Below are 20,864 nucleotides of genomic sequence, written 5' to 3'. Positions count from 1 at the left end.
TAACCACACCAAAAGACAAATACAAATATATATGAACAAACAGCAAAAATGCATTTATGAAGTTCGGGATTTTTTTTTTAAACTAGGAGGTTAAATCGTAACATAGCAGTGTAAATTTTGTATTTGTAAGGCAATTCTCTCTTCCAGAAGTTTTTTGGACTCAGGCCACTTGCATAGTCAATGAAGGCTGTTAGTCTGTAATTAGGACAAAATACTTTCAAAAGGGTAACCTTCTTAACTTTATAACAAAAATAAATAATAGTAGTACATGATTATTAGGCAGTTTGCTGTTGTAAGTATTGGTGATAAATGTATTTCCAAAGTTGTAAGAACTAAAATTTTGAAAACTCAGCCTGAAATTCCATTGGCTACTACACAGCAAATCCTCAGCAAAGCTTGATAATGTATTCTGATTAAAATTAATAAAACCTTGCACGAGTAAGTCTTTTAAAGTTTCCTAGAATCCAGATTAAATCACTTACTCTTCAATGTCAAGAAACCACAACAGGAATTTTTATACACAAAAACACATTTTCAATCAAGTCGGTGACATAATCAGAATGATTACATTTTTACATCGCAGTTATTTAAGTATGTAAGACAAATCTCAGCAAAAACAATGGTATCAGGCAGTTCTGTCATCTGTAAGCCCCAACCATGCCTGAGCCTTACCACTCTAAATCACTTGGTCTGGGGAACCCTGTACCCAAGCTCTTGCCGACAGGAGCAACTGTCAGGGATAATTGAGCTCCGAAGCCAAGTGTACAGCAAAGCAAGGATCCTAGCAAGACCCCTTTGGAGGAGATTAATGAGCAAGGCTTAATGAAGCGTGTACTTGTAAAGGCATGCGTGTAAAATCCATCCCTAACGAGGTGGGGAAAGAAAAGAGATTCTGAGAAAAAGTCAGGACCGTTAACCTTGGGGTATTACGAGATGGGTGAGAGTCTAATTCTTGTCACAAGGTCAAGCTTTTACAAAGCAATTATTAAGGATCTCCATCAGATCAGCATACAGACACACACACGTACTCGGAGCCTTTTAACCTTGGCAACTCCAGGCTCATTGCCCTACCGCTAGTAATCACTTTCTTTCTTTTTTTTTTTTAATGCTTCTTGACTTTTTTCCCCCTTCCATTGCACTTCAAGGTACATGTGATAGTGACTACGTATTTTTTCATCTCTGGAGGTTTTTTGGTGCATTGTGTTTCTTTTCTTTTTTTATTTGGGCTGATGGATTTTTTTCTCCTCCAGAAAAAGCTTCTCTAATTTTTCTTTTGTTTCTGTGTTGTACAAGGACCTGCAGTACTCTTCTGCTGATTTGCTTTGCACGAACCCATTGCTGTTGATCTCCTCAGTGTTATCTTCTACTTAAAAAGGAAAAATACGTAAAATAAACTACAGGTAAGAAACATTGACTGGCAGCTTTGGTACTCTGAAGGCTTTGTTTTTCCCCATCAGAAAACAATCAAAGCAATACAATAATTACTGATTAGTTCAGCAAGAACCTTGCTGACTAATTTTATTGTTAAGAAAAAAAAAATATAAATGGGAAATGGTATTAATGAAAGCTCTATTAGCGTTCTTTGTTCACATCTCTGCAGTTTTCTGCACAAAGCAAGGAATCAAAAGAGAAATTTATGTTGGGGTAATTCCATGAGACAGAGACCTGAATGAAGCAGGAAGAAGGCATTTCTAAAACCCTGTTATCTTCTCGGTATGCCTCACAAGTTGGTAATACTACAGCTATCAAGGAAGTTGCACAGGTGAAGAAGGAAAACACAGGAAAAGTGTTTGTATTTATTTACCACTGTATGTACAGCACCTATTTCTCTTAGCTATCGTGCCTAATGATGTTGGATATAGTTTATAGAAAGTGCGTTACTGAGCTTTCAAAAACAAATCATAGGACTTGCTATATCCTCAGTATGCAAAGAATTTCCCTTGGGTTTCTTAGGAGGTTATATTGTTACGTTGCTGTCTTAGAAGCTCTGATCCAAGCAGTAAAGCCTTAATTGTATACTCAAGTATTTATGGATGCAAGTCATAAAACAAGCTGAAATCCCTGCTTCAGTTCAAGTGCTTTAATAATGCCTAGCTACACTTAGGATTTTTCACCAAGTTTCAATACACTTTTTTTCAGTATTTCAATGGAATAGTGTAATGACAGGGTGAATATGTTATTTATTTATTTATTTATTTATTTATTTTTTGAGGAGAATGCAAACATGAAAGCTAAAAAAATATTCCTATCTCATATGCAATGTTTTTTTTTGAATTTTTACCTAAGAAAGATACCAAATGGTGACATGCTGGATGGTTTTAAATGCTTGTAAACAGAAAGGAGAATAGAAATCTTCAAAAAGAATGCTGTAGTAATTGCAACAATCTTAATAATTAATAACTTTAATAATTGCAACAATTGCCTGCATTGTGCGAGTACCAGGTCCATCTGTGGTGTTCGTGGGAGGCATATTCTTAACAAACATCTACAAAGTACAACCAGGTAAAGGACAGTTTCCAGGCAGTTTGTGTGGTAAATAGGAGGAAAAATACTCCCTCTATCCCTAAAACATGGCCAGGGAAGGGCTCATAATCATGCACAATTTCTGGTGCACTTCAGATTGCTGATACTTGTCTCTGGAGCTCTGAAAGCTGTGGAATGTCCCACTTAATAAACAGCACGTCGTGTTTATCTGTTCCAAATAGTTGTGACTCATTTAGGTGGTTTGTCCATGAATTCCTCCTAGGGTCCTATGAAATGTTGAAGATGGAGGCAGGACATTCTGACTGCAAAGCACCGATCACCAGACCTTTCCTACCCCAGGAACTGATGACTGTTCCAAAATATTCAGGTAAATGGTTTACTGCACACTATTTCATAATAGAGCTAGGGTATGTGAAATAAATTGATGGTAAGTACGGTGTCATTTAAAACCAGAGAAGTGCCATATTTTAATGAAAACAGCGTCTCTTTATAAGCTGTATGGGAACCTGTCGTCTTGGCATTTTACTCAGCAATCTGTCATCTCAGAGCTTCACCAGAAGAGAGCTGAGGTACCTTATATTTACATCTTTCTTTCATAACCAAAGGGACTGTAGATAATATTGTTTCTCTTTACAAACAAAATCCACATAGTGCAAGATGAAAGTTTTCCTGGTGATTAGAGCCCCCAGTTGATGAAAGCTCTCCAATCTATCTGAAGTTACTGGAAAGCGTTACGAGCAGGGCCATGGTACAGCAGGCTTACTGTCAAGCTATCAAATGCTTCGAATATGGACTACTGAGGCTGATGAATGGAAAAAAAATATATTGTTTTCCCTTGCCTTGGCTTCCTGAATGTAAACAAAAACAGGAATGACATTCAACCTCTGCGTTTTTTCCTTCCATAAATTCCTTGTATGAGAAATTCTGCTATGTCAGGCTGAATCCTGACATCCTTTTCCATATTTAAATGGCTTTTATGAAATATATTGTCATTGATGTTGAAGGGATCTCACTTAATTAAAGTCTGAGCAAAAGAGGAAGATAGGACTTAGTGCTCATATGCTATTTCTTAAATTATTTTCCTGGCAAGTTACTAAATTTTGTGTGATCCTGTTATCACTTTGATTACTTAAAAAAACATAAATATTGTCCCAAAGAAGACTTACAGAAAATACTGCCTAACTTATTTTTCTTTGCAAAAAAATATTTGTGATCTCTTTGTTCACATAATTATATCTTGTAAATAATTATGTATGAATTTTTCAGAAAGCACACAAAAATAGACATTGGCTATATCTTAAAACCAAAGCAGAGAGAGAGCTGGGTATGGTCACATCTCCCAGAACAAAGTAATACCACGACTATGCTCCCAGACCTAAAAAACAAAAGACACACTTTGAAGAAAAAGCAAATAAGCATCAACTTGGAGATATATCTATTCCAGTGGGGCTGTCCTAAATGATGTGTTGTTTTGGTTTAAATGCAGTCCTTTCTACAGAATTATGGAAGAGCATATGGGACCTGACTCCTAAAAGAATTAGACCACAATTTGATTTATATAAATTGATATGTCAGTGTAAATAAAATATTTTATATATTTGTGTATGTCTATCAATATATGGAAAGTAGTATAGAGAGGCATTATTTAATAAATTTAATTCTGAAAAGAATCTATAGAAGTAAATGAAATGAGTTAAAAGCAAAGTAAGCTGACTTCCTGATGGGGTTAACATTGAATCATTAACACCTTCACCCAGCTTCTGTGTATAAGGTGGAAATCTGTCTAAACTCAAAACCTGTTCAGCCACAAAATACAGCTCAAACTGCCATGCTGAGAAACCTGAGGTTTGTTTTGCTGATCTCTTCTTTCTCCCATACAGCAAAAGACTCAAACTTACACTACAATTAATATTTATGCTCCGCAGAAAATGTCCATGAGTAGCAAGTGCATATACTGAGCAAAGAAGTGCCATGAAGATGGAATGTGCACATCCCAAATTCAGGGCTTAAACAGGAGCAACTTAAGTTTGGTTACTTCATCTTTTTACGCATAGCAAAATCAGAGCCATATGCTGCTTGCTGAGATGTCTCTATGGCAAATACAGATGATATAGAAAAAATCTTTTGCTTAAACACAGAAATATTTGTCACGCCACTGGCTTGTAAGATTGTGTCAAGGCTGGGCCTCATTGTCCCACTATAAAACAAAACCAGAAATACTCTATTTGTATATTTATTTTGTTAATTTGGAAGTCTGTATGTTTAGATATGTGGTAAAAATCAAAATAGCAGGTATGTGATGAAATCAAAATAGATATGTGGTAAAATCAAAATGTGGTAAAATCAACTAATAGGGGACCTGAGTAACACAAAACTATTATTCATATTTGGTTCTAGTTGTTAGTGTTACATACATGGAAATGCTTGAAGGCGGACTTTTGGTTCACCCATAACAGTGTAAAAATAAAGAATGTTTGCATAGTTTTTTAAATAAGGAGATCAATTCATGATAAGAACAAGAAGTTTTCATTTTGAAAAACTAATGTTATTATATCAAAGTGTAAATGGATGGCAGCATATGTTGTAATGCAGAGCTGTCAGACTGCTTTTAAAACTAAGGATCATAACCTATTTTGGGAAAACCAAGTATGTTCAAGTAACTGAACAGAGAAATATTAACGATCTTCCAAGTACTTGGCTTTTCTCAGTTTTTCAGGGCTCTTGGCAATGTCATGGATCTCTTTTGTGTGCATTATTTTATTGCATGTGTTCTTTGTCATGTGTTTTTTTGTTTGTTTGTTTGTTTTTGTTTTTGTTTTCTGTAAAATTGAGGTCACATTTAACACCTTCCTGTATGATTGCATATGTGTACTTTTTGAGGACTGGCAATAAATTTGTGATTAAGCGTGCCTAATTATTGTGTTTTTAAAACTATATTGGCCTTACGTCATTAAGAGTTTTGAAACTTTTTCAGAATTGTAAATGTATGAATGATTCAGTGTGGGTGAAGTTGTAAATGAAATCATGTCCATCTTTCGTCTGCCATGAAAGACACTTCTAAAGAATGGTTTTCAGCTGCTAATTCAAGTAATCTTTGCCTTTATAGCAATGGCAAAGAAACCATACTAAATCCTACTGTTTAAAAAAAAAAGAAAAAAAAAAAGATACTGGTTTTAGGACAGGGCCTTCAGGCACTTTCTGAAACAGAAGCACTTCCAAATATTTAAATTCAGTGTGCTGTGTAAAGTCACTATGTGACTAGAACCAAAGCTGCCCTCTGTGCCTGCTGGTGCGAGTACAGGGTTTGTTTTGTCGGGTTAAGCCACTAAATGTTAGTTTCATTTGTTAAATCTCGAACAGGAATGTGCTGAAGGACTGGGTGGTTTGCTGAGGAAATGAGGACTTGTGCGCTTGTTACGGCAATAAAGAGAAGTGAAGTGTGCCACGTTTCAGTGAAGTACATCAACACTATGTCTTTAATGTTACACAAAGATCAGCATTACATCAGAGAGCTTTGCGATCAGGAAAGTACAAAGGAGGTATCATAAAAATAATCAAGTCAGTTGCATGGTCAGTTTATTAGGCTGCTGAACAGAGCCAGATGAGCTTTTATTTCTTGGTTTAAGAAAACTTCTTCATGAAGCGGAGTTTCAGGTATGAAATTGCAAGGAATATTACTGTCATGCAGGCAAGAGCCACGTGATTCTGCCACAGGCCCCAGGTGCTCACGTCAATGCCTTGACTTTTAAGATACTGGTCTCCAGTACACCACCTACAGATAAATACAAACAGATTTATAAATGTTGTCTGTTTTAAGTATCTAGGAAGATCCCTAGAAGTTGTCCTCTGATTTCATGTCAATAGGAGGCTGGGCAAACCTCTGTTAAATGTTGCTGTTTTATTTTCTATTTATAAGTTTGTTTTTCAGGTAGCTACAGTCAGTTTCTTGCAGGAGGCTGAAACTGATTTTGTTAGGCTTCATGATCATAATGTGCATATGCATTTTAGTAAATACAGTATAAAAAAAGAAGAGCATAATGGCAGGTATGTCTAATGTTAACAAAGTGTGACAAAGCACAGACCGTTCTCTGCAGACCGATGCAAAAACCCAGTAAGAGTCCATCTTCCATATAAAAGCTCCTGTGAACTCTGCTGGTCATTGATAAATGTCCATGAACAGACTAAGACTCATGGTGGGATTCATTTTAATGTACCCAAATACTTACATCGGGATTATCGTCTGAAAGTTATCCATGCCAGGAAACCCTGTGTTGTTGGTGCAAAAGTTCAGACCAGACAGTTCATTAATTTGTAATGCCTTTTAAAGCAAAGGAAACAATGACAATAGAAATTAGCAGGTAAAGGAATGATAAGTTAGCAAGCTGAGGCATAATTAAATTGATATATATTGTAAAAGTATGATGGTATAATTATTTATTATGTTGGCCAAATCTACTCTTTACCAAGAGCAGCTCAGTGTCTTTTATGTTAAGAGAGAAATGTGTGCAGTCCACACAGCACAATGCTCGAGTGTCTGTAAGCTGTAACAGCATCCATGGGTTAGAGTGCTTTTGCACAGGAATATCCCAGCCCCAATTTCTCAGTGAAACACCACCATGCCTTAAATTATCAAAAAATGGGAGAAAAGTTGTCAGCTTGACGTGGGTTTGTTTGATGGCAAAGAGAAAAAATACTTTTTGAGGGATAAAACTGCTGTTCTTTATGATGTATCATTTTCGTCCTACTATGTTCCAGTGCAAAGCTAATTAGTTAGCTTTGTCTCTCTCTCATTTGAGGTCCTTCCTTCTTATAGAAATTAGCTCTTCTAAACAGCCGTGGGTGTTACCTGATGAGAAGCCCTTCTTTCAAGATGATACCACACTAAGTTTGAAGATCACTGTATTTAACTAGCTTACCTTTTGCTCATTAATGCATTAAATTTGGAATTTCTTCTACCAGTAGTAAAGGGCTTCCTTTTAAGCAAATCATTTTCATGTCAGTACACAGGAAACTACAGCACTTACTGTCATTCCATATCGAGGGATGCTAAAGTACTTGAGCCAGGAAAGCCAGGACATGATGCTCGTGAGATTTACCAGCAACCCAGAGAAAATCTAGAGTGAAAATAAAGAACTTTGCTGCGAGCACTTCTCCACATTGCTGGCAGTACTCTGCCTGCTGGAGCTGCTGAGAATACCGCAGGGAAACTCTCCCCGCCTTGTACCCAGCCCCAGGTTGTTTTGGAAAGCACAAATCCAAACTCAGCCCCGCAGTCTTTCTGCAGAATTTGGCTGAACTCTGTGAAGTTTGGATTTCTCCCTAGTGAAGTAAACAATGCTACTCACAATCATAAAAACAAATGTGATAGTCATGAATAGGTTGGCTACAGCGACCACGTCGTGTCCTGTTGCGATGGCTAGAGCCATGGAAGTGGCTGTGTAGGACACCATTGTAAGGGTAAACAGCATTATAAAGAAGGCTTCTGCTGTCGGCTTCAAACCTTAAAGAGCAAAACAAGAAAGTTTTCAGTATGACCCTGCCAAAAGCGATACCACAAGCTCTACAGTGCTGTGCTGCCTACAGAATGTCTTGTCTGCCAGCATAGGCTGTGTGGTTGAGACCCAAGACTGCAGTTGGACTGTGACATCCAAAATGTGCATGCCCTGTCAGCAGAGTTATGCTAGGAAAACAGTCTGCCTGGGACGTGTTTGAGCATGGCATTTGAAGGCGTTACAGCGCTGTAAAAGTCGGTGCTAGCAATTTTCAAATTTCTGCTCATTAACCAGAAGACTTTTCACCAGAAAGAGTAAGTTGACAGTAACTCAAACTACATGATGTTCTTATAAAAAAACAAAAACAAAAACAACAAAACAAACAAACAAACAAACAAAAAAAAACCACTTTTCCTTTGATAGGTATTATTGCAAGCATAAAAAAAGTATCTCGTAAGAGTCGCTGAAAGTTAAAACAGCTATAAATGAAAAGGAAGAAATCAAACATGTATGGTAATGACTGTGACTCTCCTCTTTCTAGGGGCAGTGGAGAAGAAACACACTGCATGTTCTGACCAGAATGCTCAAATATTAAGAAGTGTGTCTGTAAAAGCATGGCATGCTGCAGGCAAGCATAATAACCGGTGCCATGCCAAAGTAGTGCTCTAGCAAATATAAATCTACGTATATACATGTGCATATATACAAGTGAGAGCCTTGTCAATTTGTTGGGGGGCTGGTAACGGAAGCATGGAAGGCAATACTTGCCTAACATGAAGTATGTTATGCAGGTGAAGATGATGCTCGGTAAAGTCCTAATGGGTATCAAATCAGCCATTAGCTTTGAGATGAAATATGCAGCTGTTCCGTAGTACCCGCTGATATACTCATGTCTGGAACACAGAAATATGTACAGCATGTCACAAAATCTGATCACTAAAGTAAATTTGTTTTAACTTGGAGACAAATGAAGCCTGGTATAAACTGGAAAAAGGAAAAAAAATAAAGTTCTTTCATGGATAGGCTGTAATGTTAGTGTCCAGTAAGCCATTCACTACAGTAATGGTGCTGTTTTCATATGCAAATCAATATGAATACTTGTGCACATGTTTTTTTAGTAAAGATCTGTATTGGCAAAACAGAGAGAGTAATGCTTAATTAACGTTCCTTTTCTCGGTAGTGCAAACTGTACAGCCTTAAAGAGTCCGGTGAGGCACTATTTAATGTTGTCACTATCAAGTCACAATCTTACTAATCAATACCTAAATAGGGTGTTCTCTGATTTCTTCCTATAAATATTAATTTAAAACTCTGAGGCATATGCAATCATAGATATGGTTTGGGGGATTTGCAGACAGTTCACTAACAGGCTAAGAGTACGCATGGAGCACTGACAGGGAAGTAATTTGAAAACCATACACAAGGCACACTTAAAAGTCCAGGAAGATAAGCAAACAGATGACCTCTCTAACAACAGACCGTGTTCATGTTTTAATAGGTTTTACTTACATAAATATCTTCTTTTCCACAACAAAGAGTTCAATAGCTGAAATACTGCTGAAGCACTGGTTGGTGGTCAGAAAGAACATGGCACCAACTCTACAAACAGCAGAATGGTAGGCAGCATTAAAAACGTGATAGAAATGCAGTTTTTTTCCAGTGCGCCATGTGCAGGCACACATGCACATTGTGGCCCTGGCGTGTGGCAGCGTTTGACCTCCCATACAGTGTTCCCCAGGAAATCATGTGGCTGCAAATTTGGGGCCACAGCAAAGCTGATATGGTTCGCACAGCATTTTGCTACACGAGGGCAAGGATAGTCTGTTCTTTGATACAGTCAAAAGCTTGAAAATGAATTTCCTATTTTCTTTAGTTTAATTTGCTGAGAGTTTACAAATTCTCTGGCTGTGAGGCATATATCTGATAAAAGACAAGGAAACTTTGCTGTCACACTTTTATAAGTGGTTTAAAACTAGACAGTGGATATGTCAGTGCTCTGAAGCAGTTCCCTGCAGTCTGCTGCTGCTCTGCATTTTCAGCTGCCTGACGGGCACCGAAAAATGTCATCCTGCTGAGGAACATCATTCCCTTCAGCTGCACGGCTCGGCCAGGCTGCAGCACACCAGGCGGGACCGCGTTCCTGCATTGCTGTTGAGCAGGGAGGAAGGAGACCACCCTCACCTCCACATCACGAAAGCAGCATGACCAGATGTACTGAGGAGGAGCATTTGCTCTAATCAGGCTGATAGGTTCCTAAAGCTCTCAGTGGTTGCTTATCCAATCCTGTCCCATATCCTACCATAATAATGAGGGAGCTTTTAGAAATCCAGTGAGTGAACTGACTAACCTGTTCTGGAGGCCAGTGGTGTCGTTTTTAAGTCCAAAGAAAATGGTACCTACAACCAGTCCCAGGAAAACTGTAACAACCACCTAAATGTAAAAAAAATTAAAAGAGCAGGAAAAATATTGTTCTCGTTGCTTTCAAAGCCTCAGCAATTATTTTCACACTTCCCAGTGTACCACTGTGGGGCTCAGTTGCACACCTTATTCATGGGATTTGTTCTTAACAGCATTGGTATCAGGCAGTTCTGTCATCTGTAAGCCCCAACCATGCCTGAGCCTTACCACTCTAAATCACTTGGTCTGGGGAACCCTGTACCCAAGCTCTTGCCGACAGGAGCAACTGTCAGGGATAATTGAGCTCCGAAGCCAAGTGTACAGCAAAGCAAGGATCCTAGCAAGACCCCTTTGGAGGAGATTAATGAGCAAGGCTTAATGAAGCGTGTACTTGTAAAGGCATGCGTGTAAAATCCATCCCTAACGAGGTGGGGAAAGAAAAGAGATTCTGAGAAAAAGTCAGGACCGTTAACCTTGGGGTATTATGAGATGGGTGAGAGTCTAATTCTTGTCACAAGGTCAAGCTTTTACAAAGCAATTATTAAGGATCTCCATCAGATCAGCATACAGACACACACACGTACTCGGAGCCTTTTAACCTTGGCAACTCTGGGCTCATTTCCACTCCACACTGGCTGCTTTGCTCACTTGTTATGTAGAATGTACCGAAGGCAGCAGTCCCTGCCCCTGCCTTGGACCTGATTTTTTATTACTTTCCCTGCTGTGAATCGCTGTGGGAGCTTTGGTGGCACACAGCCTGCAGGGTTTGGTTGGTGCACTGGGGGATTCCTGAGGCCTGGTAGCCTTTGTGTGTGAAAGCAACACACGACTTTGAACCAGACCACACTTCTGGCTTTGGTTCTGCTGAAAAAGCAGCGCTAACAGAGCCAGTTGGTAGAACATGCTCATGTTTTGTAGCAAGGGCTAGGCTCTGATTTTCATGACTTATTTTTCAGAAGGTATCACACTCATTGTGAACAGATGGGAAAGCATCTCTACATGCGAGCCAACACTTAGTGAGCTAAGATAATGAATTATGCAATCATAGTTGTTGAACTATCCTTGGGTGGAGGTGAGGGGCAAGATTTGAGGGCAAATCCTGCTGTGACAAGGCTGGACAATCAGCCTAGAGTCTGAGGCATGCTCCTGAGACAAGGTGTGCAACTGTGGGGAGGTTGTCTGTCCCTGGCCAGCAGCAGGGAGCAGAACACCTTGCTGAAGAAGACTCTGCCTCCCGAGGTTTTATGTAGCCCAAAATACGTCACTGAACTCATTGTGCTGTTCATATGGGAGCATTCAGAGCATCCTCTGGTGAGCTGTGAAACAGCACACCTTTTGCACACGCTTTTTTTCAGATGCTACCTTCAGTCAAAATACCAAGAGGCAAAACTCTTCCCCACAGCTGGTCTAATACAGGAGCAGCTGAAAGTGAATGTTTATTACAGACCAGATAGATACAAATAACCTTACCTGAGCTATGGAAGCTTGAGGGTTTCCCACCAGATTTTTGAACGTGCGCCTGGACACCCACTTCAGCTGGTGACAGAAGGAGTTGGTATATGTAATTTGTCTGAAAAATGCTTTTGTTTTCTTTGTATTTCCCAATGAAATATTCTCTAGTATTGATTTTGTTTCTTGATAGTAGGTAGAGTTGCAGTATTTTTCTGCTAACTTCTCAGCCAAGGTTGTGTTGTATTCAATGTGTTCTTCAACACTCTCTGCTGGAAAGGTTGGAAAAAAAAAAAAGATTAAAAAAAAAAGAGTAGTGTAAGGGATGGGAAGATGCGTTAGGAGCTAGGCCTAAAGAGTTCCGCAGTTGGGGTGGGAGCATTACTAACAAAGGAGAAGAATCGATATGCATATTTAGCTCCAGACACCCGCTGCAATCAGCCTTGTGCAAAAAAGCTTGCATGAGTGCAGGTGAGAGTTGCTGGTTTGGGGATGATTTCAGCCTTACCCCAGCTTCAGGGAAGCATTTCCCTGTCCCTATCGCCAGCTTACTTGGAGGTGAGAAAAAGGAATTTCAGAACAGATAAACTATTCCATTATGTTAAAACTAACTGGCATAGCTACACCAAATGTGTTCCTAACCAGAATAACTGTCCTGGTTTATCATTAGAGCTAGTGCAGGGCTTCAGTTGATTTGCCTTGAAGATGAAACCAGCTACTTTGTGCTGAGCTGTAACAAGATTTCCTTAAATTCCCAGACATTACAGCTTCAGCACAGGCAAATATTATTTTGCCTTTAACACCTACTAATTTGATTGTGACACAAAAGCATGCAGGTCAGCTTGTTGAAGAAATGGATAGCAACAGTAAATGAATAAACACCTCTCTATGAGAGGCAAACTATTGCAGAGACAGGAATATTTTATATAGCAGGGCTGTACATGAATTTGGTATTTACTTCAGGAAGTGCTAATTATTTTTAATGAATAAACAAACAGTATTTAGGAAGGTCATAGCCTTAAAGCAACACGGGTCAGCAGTACATAATCTCGTCTGGCACTGTGAGGGATGTGTCTGTGCTGGGCTGGACACCTGGCTGCAGACACGTGGCAGATATTGCTTTCAGCTCTCTGCCTTGTACCTGAGTTGTCTTCGTCGGTCTTGTTCACCGTCACCGCCGTGGAGTCCCCGTTGATGATGTCCAGGAAGAAGTCGGCAGGATTGTTGTAAGGCTCGCACTCGTAGCCTGCAGTGAGAACGTGACAAGTGCTAAGTGGCAGCTCAGTGATGGGCAAGAGGCCGCGTGCAGCCACCATGCCTATAAGAGGGATGCGCGGTGCTGCTGAACCCCAGCCTGCTGAATGCCTGCTGAACCTCACCCCATGCTTTGTCTAATTAACATGTGCCCAGGAGCAGCTGATTAGAAGTCAGCCCCATCATCCAAAACACATACAGGTCAAGAGGTGGAACCCCAAGAGAAACACTCAGCCTGTTAAAATCTTGGACTTGCTAATCCATACCACATCCAGATCTCATCACTTACTATTGCTGTTTTTCTTGCTCAAGTGCTCGTGCAAGCTGCGGATCTAGATGCAGCAGTCACCACGGTGTGTTATGCTCACCGATAGATTGGAAGTAGGTGATGGTCTGCTGAGCGGGGCCGTGGTACAGCATCCGCCCCGCAGCCAGAAGCGTCAAGCTGTCAAACAGCCGGAATATGGAGTACCGTGGCTGGTGGATGGAGAAGATGATTGTTTTTCCTTGCTTTGCCATCCTGAATGGAGAGTGAAGTGTAACAGAGGTGTTAGCTGCAAGAGTCCTTTCAGCATTTAGACAGAGAATTTGCAAGGTCAGTTAAGGCTTGGTCAAGGGCAATTAAGTCAGGATGTGAGAAAGGGGAAGGGGGAAGGAAAAAGGATGCAGAGGAAATCTATAGGTGATACCAAAAGTGCCTCTGTGAGAAAAGGGAAGTTCCCTCTCGCTGGGGAGGCCGCAGGGGGAGAAGGTCCAGGAAGGCTCTGGTGCAAATTGGAAGGCTCTGGAGAGGGGCGTTTAAGTCATTGAAGTGTAAGAAATGTAAAATGATGTAAAATTTGCAAGTTTTTGTTTTCCCAAAGATAGGGCTGAGATGTTGTCATGGGGAAGAATCTAGCTGCGTTCTAACTAATATCTGTAGTCAGACTGTACAGCAGGCGTATTTATCACTGTTCTGGCCAAGGCAGATGTGAAAATAAACACTTGCACCTAAGAACATAGCTGTCAGGGACAGACAGCAGCCCAGGTGTGCACCTGGGACATTGCTTGGCACTGGGAGACCAGACTGCCTTTTCTTACTGCCTTTGCAGTTTTGGCTCGGTGGAAAACAGTGATATGTGTGATTTCCTTGTCTGCTTATTCTAAACATGATCCAAGTGCAAACAAAGTGCAGGCACTGGTTCCTAGGACATCACCTTTTCAGTAGCAGCAGGACGGCGTTAGCGGTGCTGGCATCCAGTCCAGTGGTTGGCTCATCCAAAAAGAGGATGGTGGGATCTGTGATGAGCTCCATCCCGATATTGGTCCTTTTCCGCTCTCCCCCGGACACCCCACGAGTGAACTGGGTGCCAACCTGGTGCGGAACAAGAAATTTGTGTCAGGTGGCCTGATAACACATGCTGCAGTGACCAGCATCCTCCTGGCACAGCGGCATTCTGGAAGAGCTGTAAGAAATTTCTTAACATCAGAGGTAGCTGCAGTATCCTCACTACCTTTCCCTGTCCCCATGGTGTGATAACGCATGCAGTAGCAGCGCAGAGCCTGTACCAGTCACCACGCAGAGGCCTTGTTAATTCTTACAGTACTGAAATTCTCTGGGCTGCTTTACTTTATTTTTCCTTTTTTTTTTTTTTTTTTTTTTTTTTTCATCTGCCACGTGACTAATTAAATCACTTCATATTTCTTTGTGATTTAGGCATTGCATTTAAATGCCATTACCTTGGAATCTGCCACTTTGCTCAAACCCAGCTCCTTGATGATCTGATTAACTCGTTCATTTCTGTCCTGCTCCTTCACAGAGTTTGGCAAACGGAGTGCTGCTGAGAACTGCAAGTTTTCTCTGATGGTCAGGGTTCCCATCACCACATCATCCTTCAAAAGAGAAAGAGCAGATACTCGATGTTCACTCGGCAATTTGTGTTTTCCCTGATAACTGCATCTAGCTGTGTTTTATGTGGTCCTTGCATGAAGAGGGGTGATGGCAACTGCTACAACGTGTAGCAGGAGCTTCCAAGGAGGAAGGAGGGAAAGGTACACCCTGAGGGATGTCGTTTTCCTTCACTTCTTGGCATGTGCTACTCCCCAGCCCACCCCAGACAGACCACAGCATTAGTGACACCACCCCTGGGCAAGTGGAGGTGAGAGCTGTGCACTTGCAGCACTGATGCCCGTTCTTGCAGCTGTGGGCAGGAGGGGACAGGAGCAGCCTTGGGGAGATGAATGCTGTCCTACCTGCACTACATATCCAGAGGTACATTTAAAGTTGGCAGGCTGAGGAGCTCCATTGATCAAAATGTCACCAGAAAGCCCATGAGGGTCTTTCCTTGCAGCCAAAATGTCGAGCAGCCTAGAAGAGAAGGAGGTCACTTTGTGTAATTGGCATGTGCGAGGTCAGATGACACAAGATGGACAGCAATGTGTAAGCATTCCATAGTAGAAGCATGCTATTTAGAAAACATCTGGCAGCCTTCAAGGAGCTGAGTTTCTTTTCTCCTGGATTCTTAAGGAAGTGAGGTCTGTGCAATTTCACAGCTTGTGTCCATTCACTCAATAGTAGGAGCTTAACCCAGAATGATACGTAGTGTATCAGTGAAGTGTGCTACACTTAAATTACATATTTGTCATTTAAGCTGACTGTCTGTTTTGAATTCAGGTATTTCTCAGAAATCAGTGAGATTTGCGAAGTTGTAAATGAAACAAAATCTTTCCCTGACATTCTTGTCTATTACTGCAAAATATGTGCAGATTCATTTTCTCCTTGGTGTAAATGATGCATAGAACAGAGGGGATACTTACGAAGATTTACCACTGCCAGTGGGCCCCAAAATTGCATTCAGTCCTGGTCTCATGATGCCACTGTAAGACAAAATAGATAGATGACATCAGTAGTTCAGAGTTTCTCTCAATCTGATTTTCAGGCAGGCTACACTCAGAGGCTGGGTGGAAACAGCTTTTAAGTGTTGAAGTGGGGAGAAGAGCCTGTAGAAATGATGGATGAGGATGCTGCTGCTTTTTCTCCTGGTTGCTGGAGCGCGCACAGGTGTTGCTGATAGTTCTGCCTAGCCCCTAAAAGTGCACTCAGCAAGTACTTGTGTACGCAAGAGGCAGGCTGCACGTTCAAATGCCTGCGTGTTGTGATGCCAGCTTTGTCTGGCACTGAACTCTGGTGCCTGTTGTGAGTACCTGGGCTTAGGGTCTGGCCCAGGACGACCATTCTCGTGGTCTAGCACTGTGCAGCCTTGGAGGCCTGGTTTTACTTTCTGACCCATGCTTCTTCTGCTTTAATTTCTTACTGCGGAAATTTCTGGTTCTACAGATTAAGAAACATACACAGTACACAAGCGGCTCATTTGCCACAACCACAGTACTCTGGCCATGGCCATAACTCAGGCAGGTGAAAGCAAGGATATCTATTATATGCAACATTTATATAATTCTGCGCATTGTGATCAATGGCTGAGTGATGGCAGTGGGCTTCGCTGCCAGGAACAGAAATAAAAGATGGGCTTACTCCAAAGAGAAGTCAAAATACCTACTTGAGATCTCTCAAAACTTCTTTGCTCGCTGTTTTTCTACAGCACAGAAACCCAGACTTCACCTTCACACTGTAGGAGATGTTGTGGAAAGTTAGTGTGCTTCCTCCCTGGTTTTCAAGGTCTGGAGAGAGCGTGCTGCTCGGGATGCCGTTTGTGCTCGACTCTGACATCTGAATGTTTATGTAGGACTGGCCTCCTGCCATTTTTCCTCTAGAAATTAAGAAAATGGGGGGAGGGGAGAAAAAACTTGGTTAGGTATGGAGAAGAAGGATGTGTCTGGCCCAGTGTGTGGCACTGGACCTGCTGGGGGCCTTGCAGATGCATCCATCCCAGTCTCTCTCCATCTGGGGAGGAGTCTCCCAGCCCTAGTGAGCCCTTCTCCTGTGTGAGCTCCAGGCACCTTTCACTGCAGGGCTTTGCTGACCTGATGCTCCTCCTGGAGGGCAGCCTGGGACAGAGGAGCGCTGCAGGTAAATTCTGCCAGCATGTTTGAGACCACCAGCACAACGGGCTCTCTGAAAGGCCAGCTGCAACCTGTGAGGGGCAGGGGGACCTGGCTTGATATTCCTCTCACCCCTGGCACTCCTGTGCAGTGACAGCAAAATTTAGAAATCGCTGGTTTATGTTTATAATCGAAATAATTCGGTGAGGCTACAGGAATGCAGCAACTGGCACCGTTCCCAAGGCTTTCTTTTCCTTGGGCTTGTTTTTATGCCAAATCTGTAAGGCTGTTGCAGTGTAATAGCCATCATTACCCCTCCTTGACTGACCCCTTGTCAGCCAGGCTCCTACCTGTAAGCCCATCTCAAGCTGCAGGCAATACAGGGAGAACATGCTCCTGGGGGATGCTGCCAGCCTTGCACAGGCAGAGCTTTGTCCCCTTTGTGCTGCCGAGTGGCCTGAGCTACCTGAGACAGGGGCAGGATCCAGCCCCTCCATGTATATCAGGGGGACTGCTCTGACTCTAACTAGGGCAGCTGGCCCCGGGGGAAATGCTGGTAACACAGCAGTTTGGGGCAACAGAGAGGCAAGGGGAGCTGCCAGGAGCTGTGGGAAGGTCAGTCCCCTGCGTTAACATGGCTGTTCCCTTGCAGCAGGGAACACAGATGGTGAGACCTTCTCAGGCATGCCGAATAAACGGGAGAGCAGTTAATAAAATGAGCCTCTCCAAAACAGCCATTTAATCTATCACAGTCATATGGTCACATAAAAACTCAGCCCTTATCTTTTCCAGCATCTTTTCCACTGATGCTGGCATGCTGTTGTGGTTGTCTGACAGCCAGCCAAGCCCCCGGCAGCGATGAGCAGAGTGAAGTGCTGCCTTCAGGACCAGGCTTTCTGCATGTGAGGGCTGCACGGTCCCACCAAGGCCACCTCTTCTGACAAAACTGGGCAGCCAGCTGCATGATGTGGGTGCAGAATACACCAGAAGAAAGCGCAGCACTGCCCTAGGTATATTGATGCATCTGTACAGCACCTAGATGAGTATTTTACTCACCCAGATTTTTCTCAGCTTAGTGTTTCAGTATTCCCAATGAAACATTGTGAACATGCTGTGTGAGGTGGGAGTCTGTGGAATGGCTTCGCTGATTTTCATTTCGCTTGGGTTTGCTGCTTACTGGCAGGCTGTTCCAGCAGCGCTTTGGGTCATGGCTGGCACAGCACAGGGAGAGGAGCAAGTGCTACCCGCAGAAGTAATGTCTGTGCGCCCCAGCATGAGGCTTGTAGTTTGGTTCTCTCTTTTGGAGACTTTGTTGTGTTTTTTTTTTTTTTTTTTTTTTTTTTTTTTTTTTTTACATTACTGTAGGGTAAGTGCTGCCAGTGAGATGCTCATTTTATAAACAAACCCTTTCATTTCTGATCTATCAATAAGCTTCTCCATAGGAATACAGGAGGATGCTCCTTTATGGCAAATGTAATTGTTAGCTGTTTGTAATTGCTTCTTAACAATGGATTTGTAAATATTACTGTAGTTCTTGTACAGAAAATAATTTATCAAGTTTAACGTGAGATAGAGCTATGAAGCATACTAATTCAGAACACTTGCAGGACAAAGAAACAAACTTGACAAAATCTTAATCAAATCACTTCGTATGCAATGTAGAATTCCCTAAATGTAGTTGCCTAGAATTAACTGCAAACTGCTTTCAAATATCAAATACTTCAGATCAGAAAGGCGCAGGAGAGTCAATGCCATTGTGTACTGGCTACCGTATTCAGAAACACTCATTAATACGATGAAATATTTCATATCCTCATCAAACCAGCTCTGGTTAAAATCCATTATTTTTGCATCTGTTGAATATAAAATTGATGCGCTCTTTGGGAATATTACAAATTGGATTTATTTTCCCCAAACCTTCTAAAATATTTTTGTTGCAACTGCTTTCAGCATCGATCTCAGTTCAAGCCTAATGGAAAACACTTTCCTTCAGAGAGACTTAGTCTCAGAAAATTTTTTCAGGAGACAAAACATTGGATCTTGAGATTTAACATTTTACTAGTGGCAAAATGAAATTACTTTCTTAAATATACCATGAAATCTCATTGCCTGACATTCAAATGCAAAGACAAACTCATTGTGCTCACTCTTCTGTGTCTGCTTCTCAGACTTAAAAAATACAAAGTGTTATTCTCTGTTCATATGCAATAGCACAAAGCAAAACTAGAAACAACTAAACATACCACAAACTACCACTGACTTAAACTTACCTTAACTTTTTAACTGCACCAAACCCTATCTGGAGTCTTTCAAACTGTTTAAGTGAATCTGATTGAAAGCCTTAAGATATATTGTATGTGTAAAAGCTAAGTGACATTCCTTCATGCCAGTCTTCCTCAAAGCTTTGGCACTGGCAAAATGTGCAGTTCAAATACAAAAAAACATCCCAGTAAAGTGGCAGCAAAATTTCAAGTGGCAAAATTCAGCAGTGCATTTTGGTTGATTTTTGAAAATCTGTCTGGTTACTTTAAGTATTTTATCTCTATAGAGAATTTGAATTGAAATTACTTAGGGAGGAAGAGTTTTGGTGACCCCGGCAGCTTTTGGCAAAGTTTTCTAGACAAAGGTCAAAGCCTTCAAATCATAACCTGCCCTCCTTTTTCTGAATCCTTGAGCCTGCCAGGGAAACTACTATTGAAACAGCTTTAATTTCTCTTATCGATAACGGGTGCAAAGTTTAGCTTTGTGGCGTGCTAGCTGAAATGGTTTCTATTATAGACATGCATCTTAAACTGTGGATAAATATAAATTCAGAGGGCTGCACAGCCTTCTTTCTCAGGAAAACGCATAGGAAAATAAAACCGCTTGAGTAAGTAAGGATAATGGGATTCGGACAATCTGCATGTTAATTGGAAACTGATTTACTGGGGATTTGTAACCTGCCTTCGGTGCAGAGCAGCCCTCTGCACTTGGGTAAGTGTTGTCTGTGGTGCATCAAAACACACAGGCAAGCTCTGAACGCGGCTCTTCCTGCAAAATAGTCTTAACTTTTCACCGTTTCACTAATTTTACTTTAACCCTCGAAGCTTTCTCCCCCCATTTGCAAATCATATACTCTTGAATTCTACGCCGAACTTCTTGATCCAGTTCCTCCGAGAGCTAGGAAAAAGTAGGCAGGTGTTTCGTCACATTTTCCCAGCCGCTGGATAAAACAGATAACCAAACCCAGGCACACCATGACGGAAACGCTTTGCAGTGGCAGAACAGCCCCTGTGTGCCCCGGGGGCAGAAGAGCAAGCCCCCAGCCTGAGATGTGCCTGCTGCAGCCACAGCGGCGGGGCTGTGGCCGGTCACTCACCCTCAGCGCAGGGTCAGGACAGCAGGACGGCTGAGGTGGAGGCAGGGTGGTGGGAGCCGTGGGGAGCAGAGCGGTGTCCCCAGCCGCTGGCTCGGCCGGCAGGGACAGGTTGTGGCTCCGGCGTCATCGCGTCTTCTGCTCAACTTGGGTTCCCCCTGTGCCGTCACCCCAGGGAGTCTCCACCCTCCACAGGGGTACGGAGAGGGCAGGGCCAGGGCAAGGCAGGACTTTCACCTCTTCTTCAGCCCGCCGAGTGGTGGTGGTTTCGTGGGATAACGGCGGGGACATGTCCTTGATGCTGTGCGGGGAACCACGCCTGGCACAGCCTGATGCAGGCAACTTGATCCCTGGCACATGCTGAGTCCATGGCTGTGCCTGGACATCCTCTCAAAGAGGCCGTGGCTTTTCAGCAGCTGTGCTGAGACACGCAGTGGTGGTGGTGCTGAGCACTC

The 20,864-nt window shown here is 42.1% G+C and overlaps 1 protein-coding gene and 1 long non-coding RNA gene across 5 annotated transcripts; one reads left to right on the top strand and one right to left on the bottom strand.

The window, feature by feature from the left end:
* The first annotated feature begins 519 nt into the window (after window positions 1-519).
* LOC311436369 lies at window positions 520-2,884 on the top strand. The gene is made up of 3 exons (XR_014692779.1): window positions 520-1,400; window positions 1,601-1,762; window positions 2,747-2,884. It is a non-coding gene; the product is annotated as an uncharacterized lncRNA (long non-coding RNA).
* Window positions 2,885-5,931: 3,047 nt separating this feature from the next.
* On the bottom strand, window positions 5,932-20,602 carry ABCG2 (ATP binding cassette subfamily G member 2 (JR blood group)). Of its 4 annotated transcripts, none has more exons than XM_084518034.1 (16): window positions 20,413-20,602; window positions 16,613-16,822; window positions 15,873-15,932; window positions 15,309-15,423; window positions 14,796-14,948; window positions 14,273-14,430; window positions 13,445-13,596; window positions 12,964-13,068; window positions 11,844-12,091; window positions 10,324-10,406; window positions 9,486-9,575; window positions 8,745-8,869; window positions 7,830-7,984; window positions 7,509-7,598; window positions 6,711-6,802; window positions 5,932-6,256 (listed from the first exon to the last, which is right to left on the bottom strand). In XM_084518034.1, the coding sequence occupies exons 2-16, from the start codon at window positions 16,813-16,815 to the stop codon at window positions 6,106-6,108; spliced, it is 1,980 nt and encodes a 659-aa protein (XP_084374160.1). In that variant the 5' UTR covers window positions 16,816-16,822; window positions 20,413-20,602; the 3' UTR covers window positions 5,932-6,105. The 4 variants fall into 4 exon arrangements, with proteins under 4 accessions (XP_084374160.1, XP_084374159.1, XP_084374161.1 ...); XM_084518033.1 differs by having other exon boundaries at window positions 11,844-12,094; window positions 20,413-20,600; XM_084518035.1 differs by lacking the exon at window positions 16,613-16,822 and having other exon boundaries at window positions 11,844-12,094; window positions 20,413-20,555.
* Between the last annotated feature and the right edge of the window lie 262 nt (window positions 20,603-20,864).

Source organism: Aythya ferina (assembly GCF_964211825.1).
Source record: "Aythya ferina genome assembly, chromosome: 4".
Classification (NCBI taxonomy): Eukaryota; Metazoa; Chordata; class Aves; order Anseriformes; family Anatidae; genus Aythya; species Aythya ferina.
This window is presented reverse-complemented; position numbering and strand designations above follow the sequence as displayed.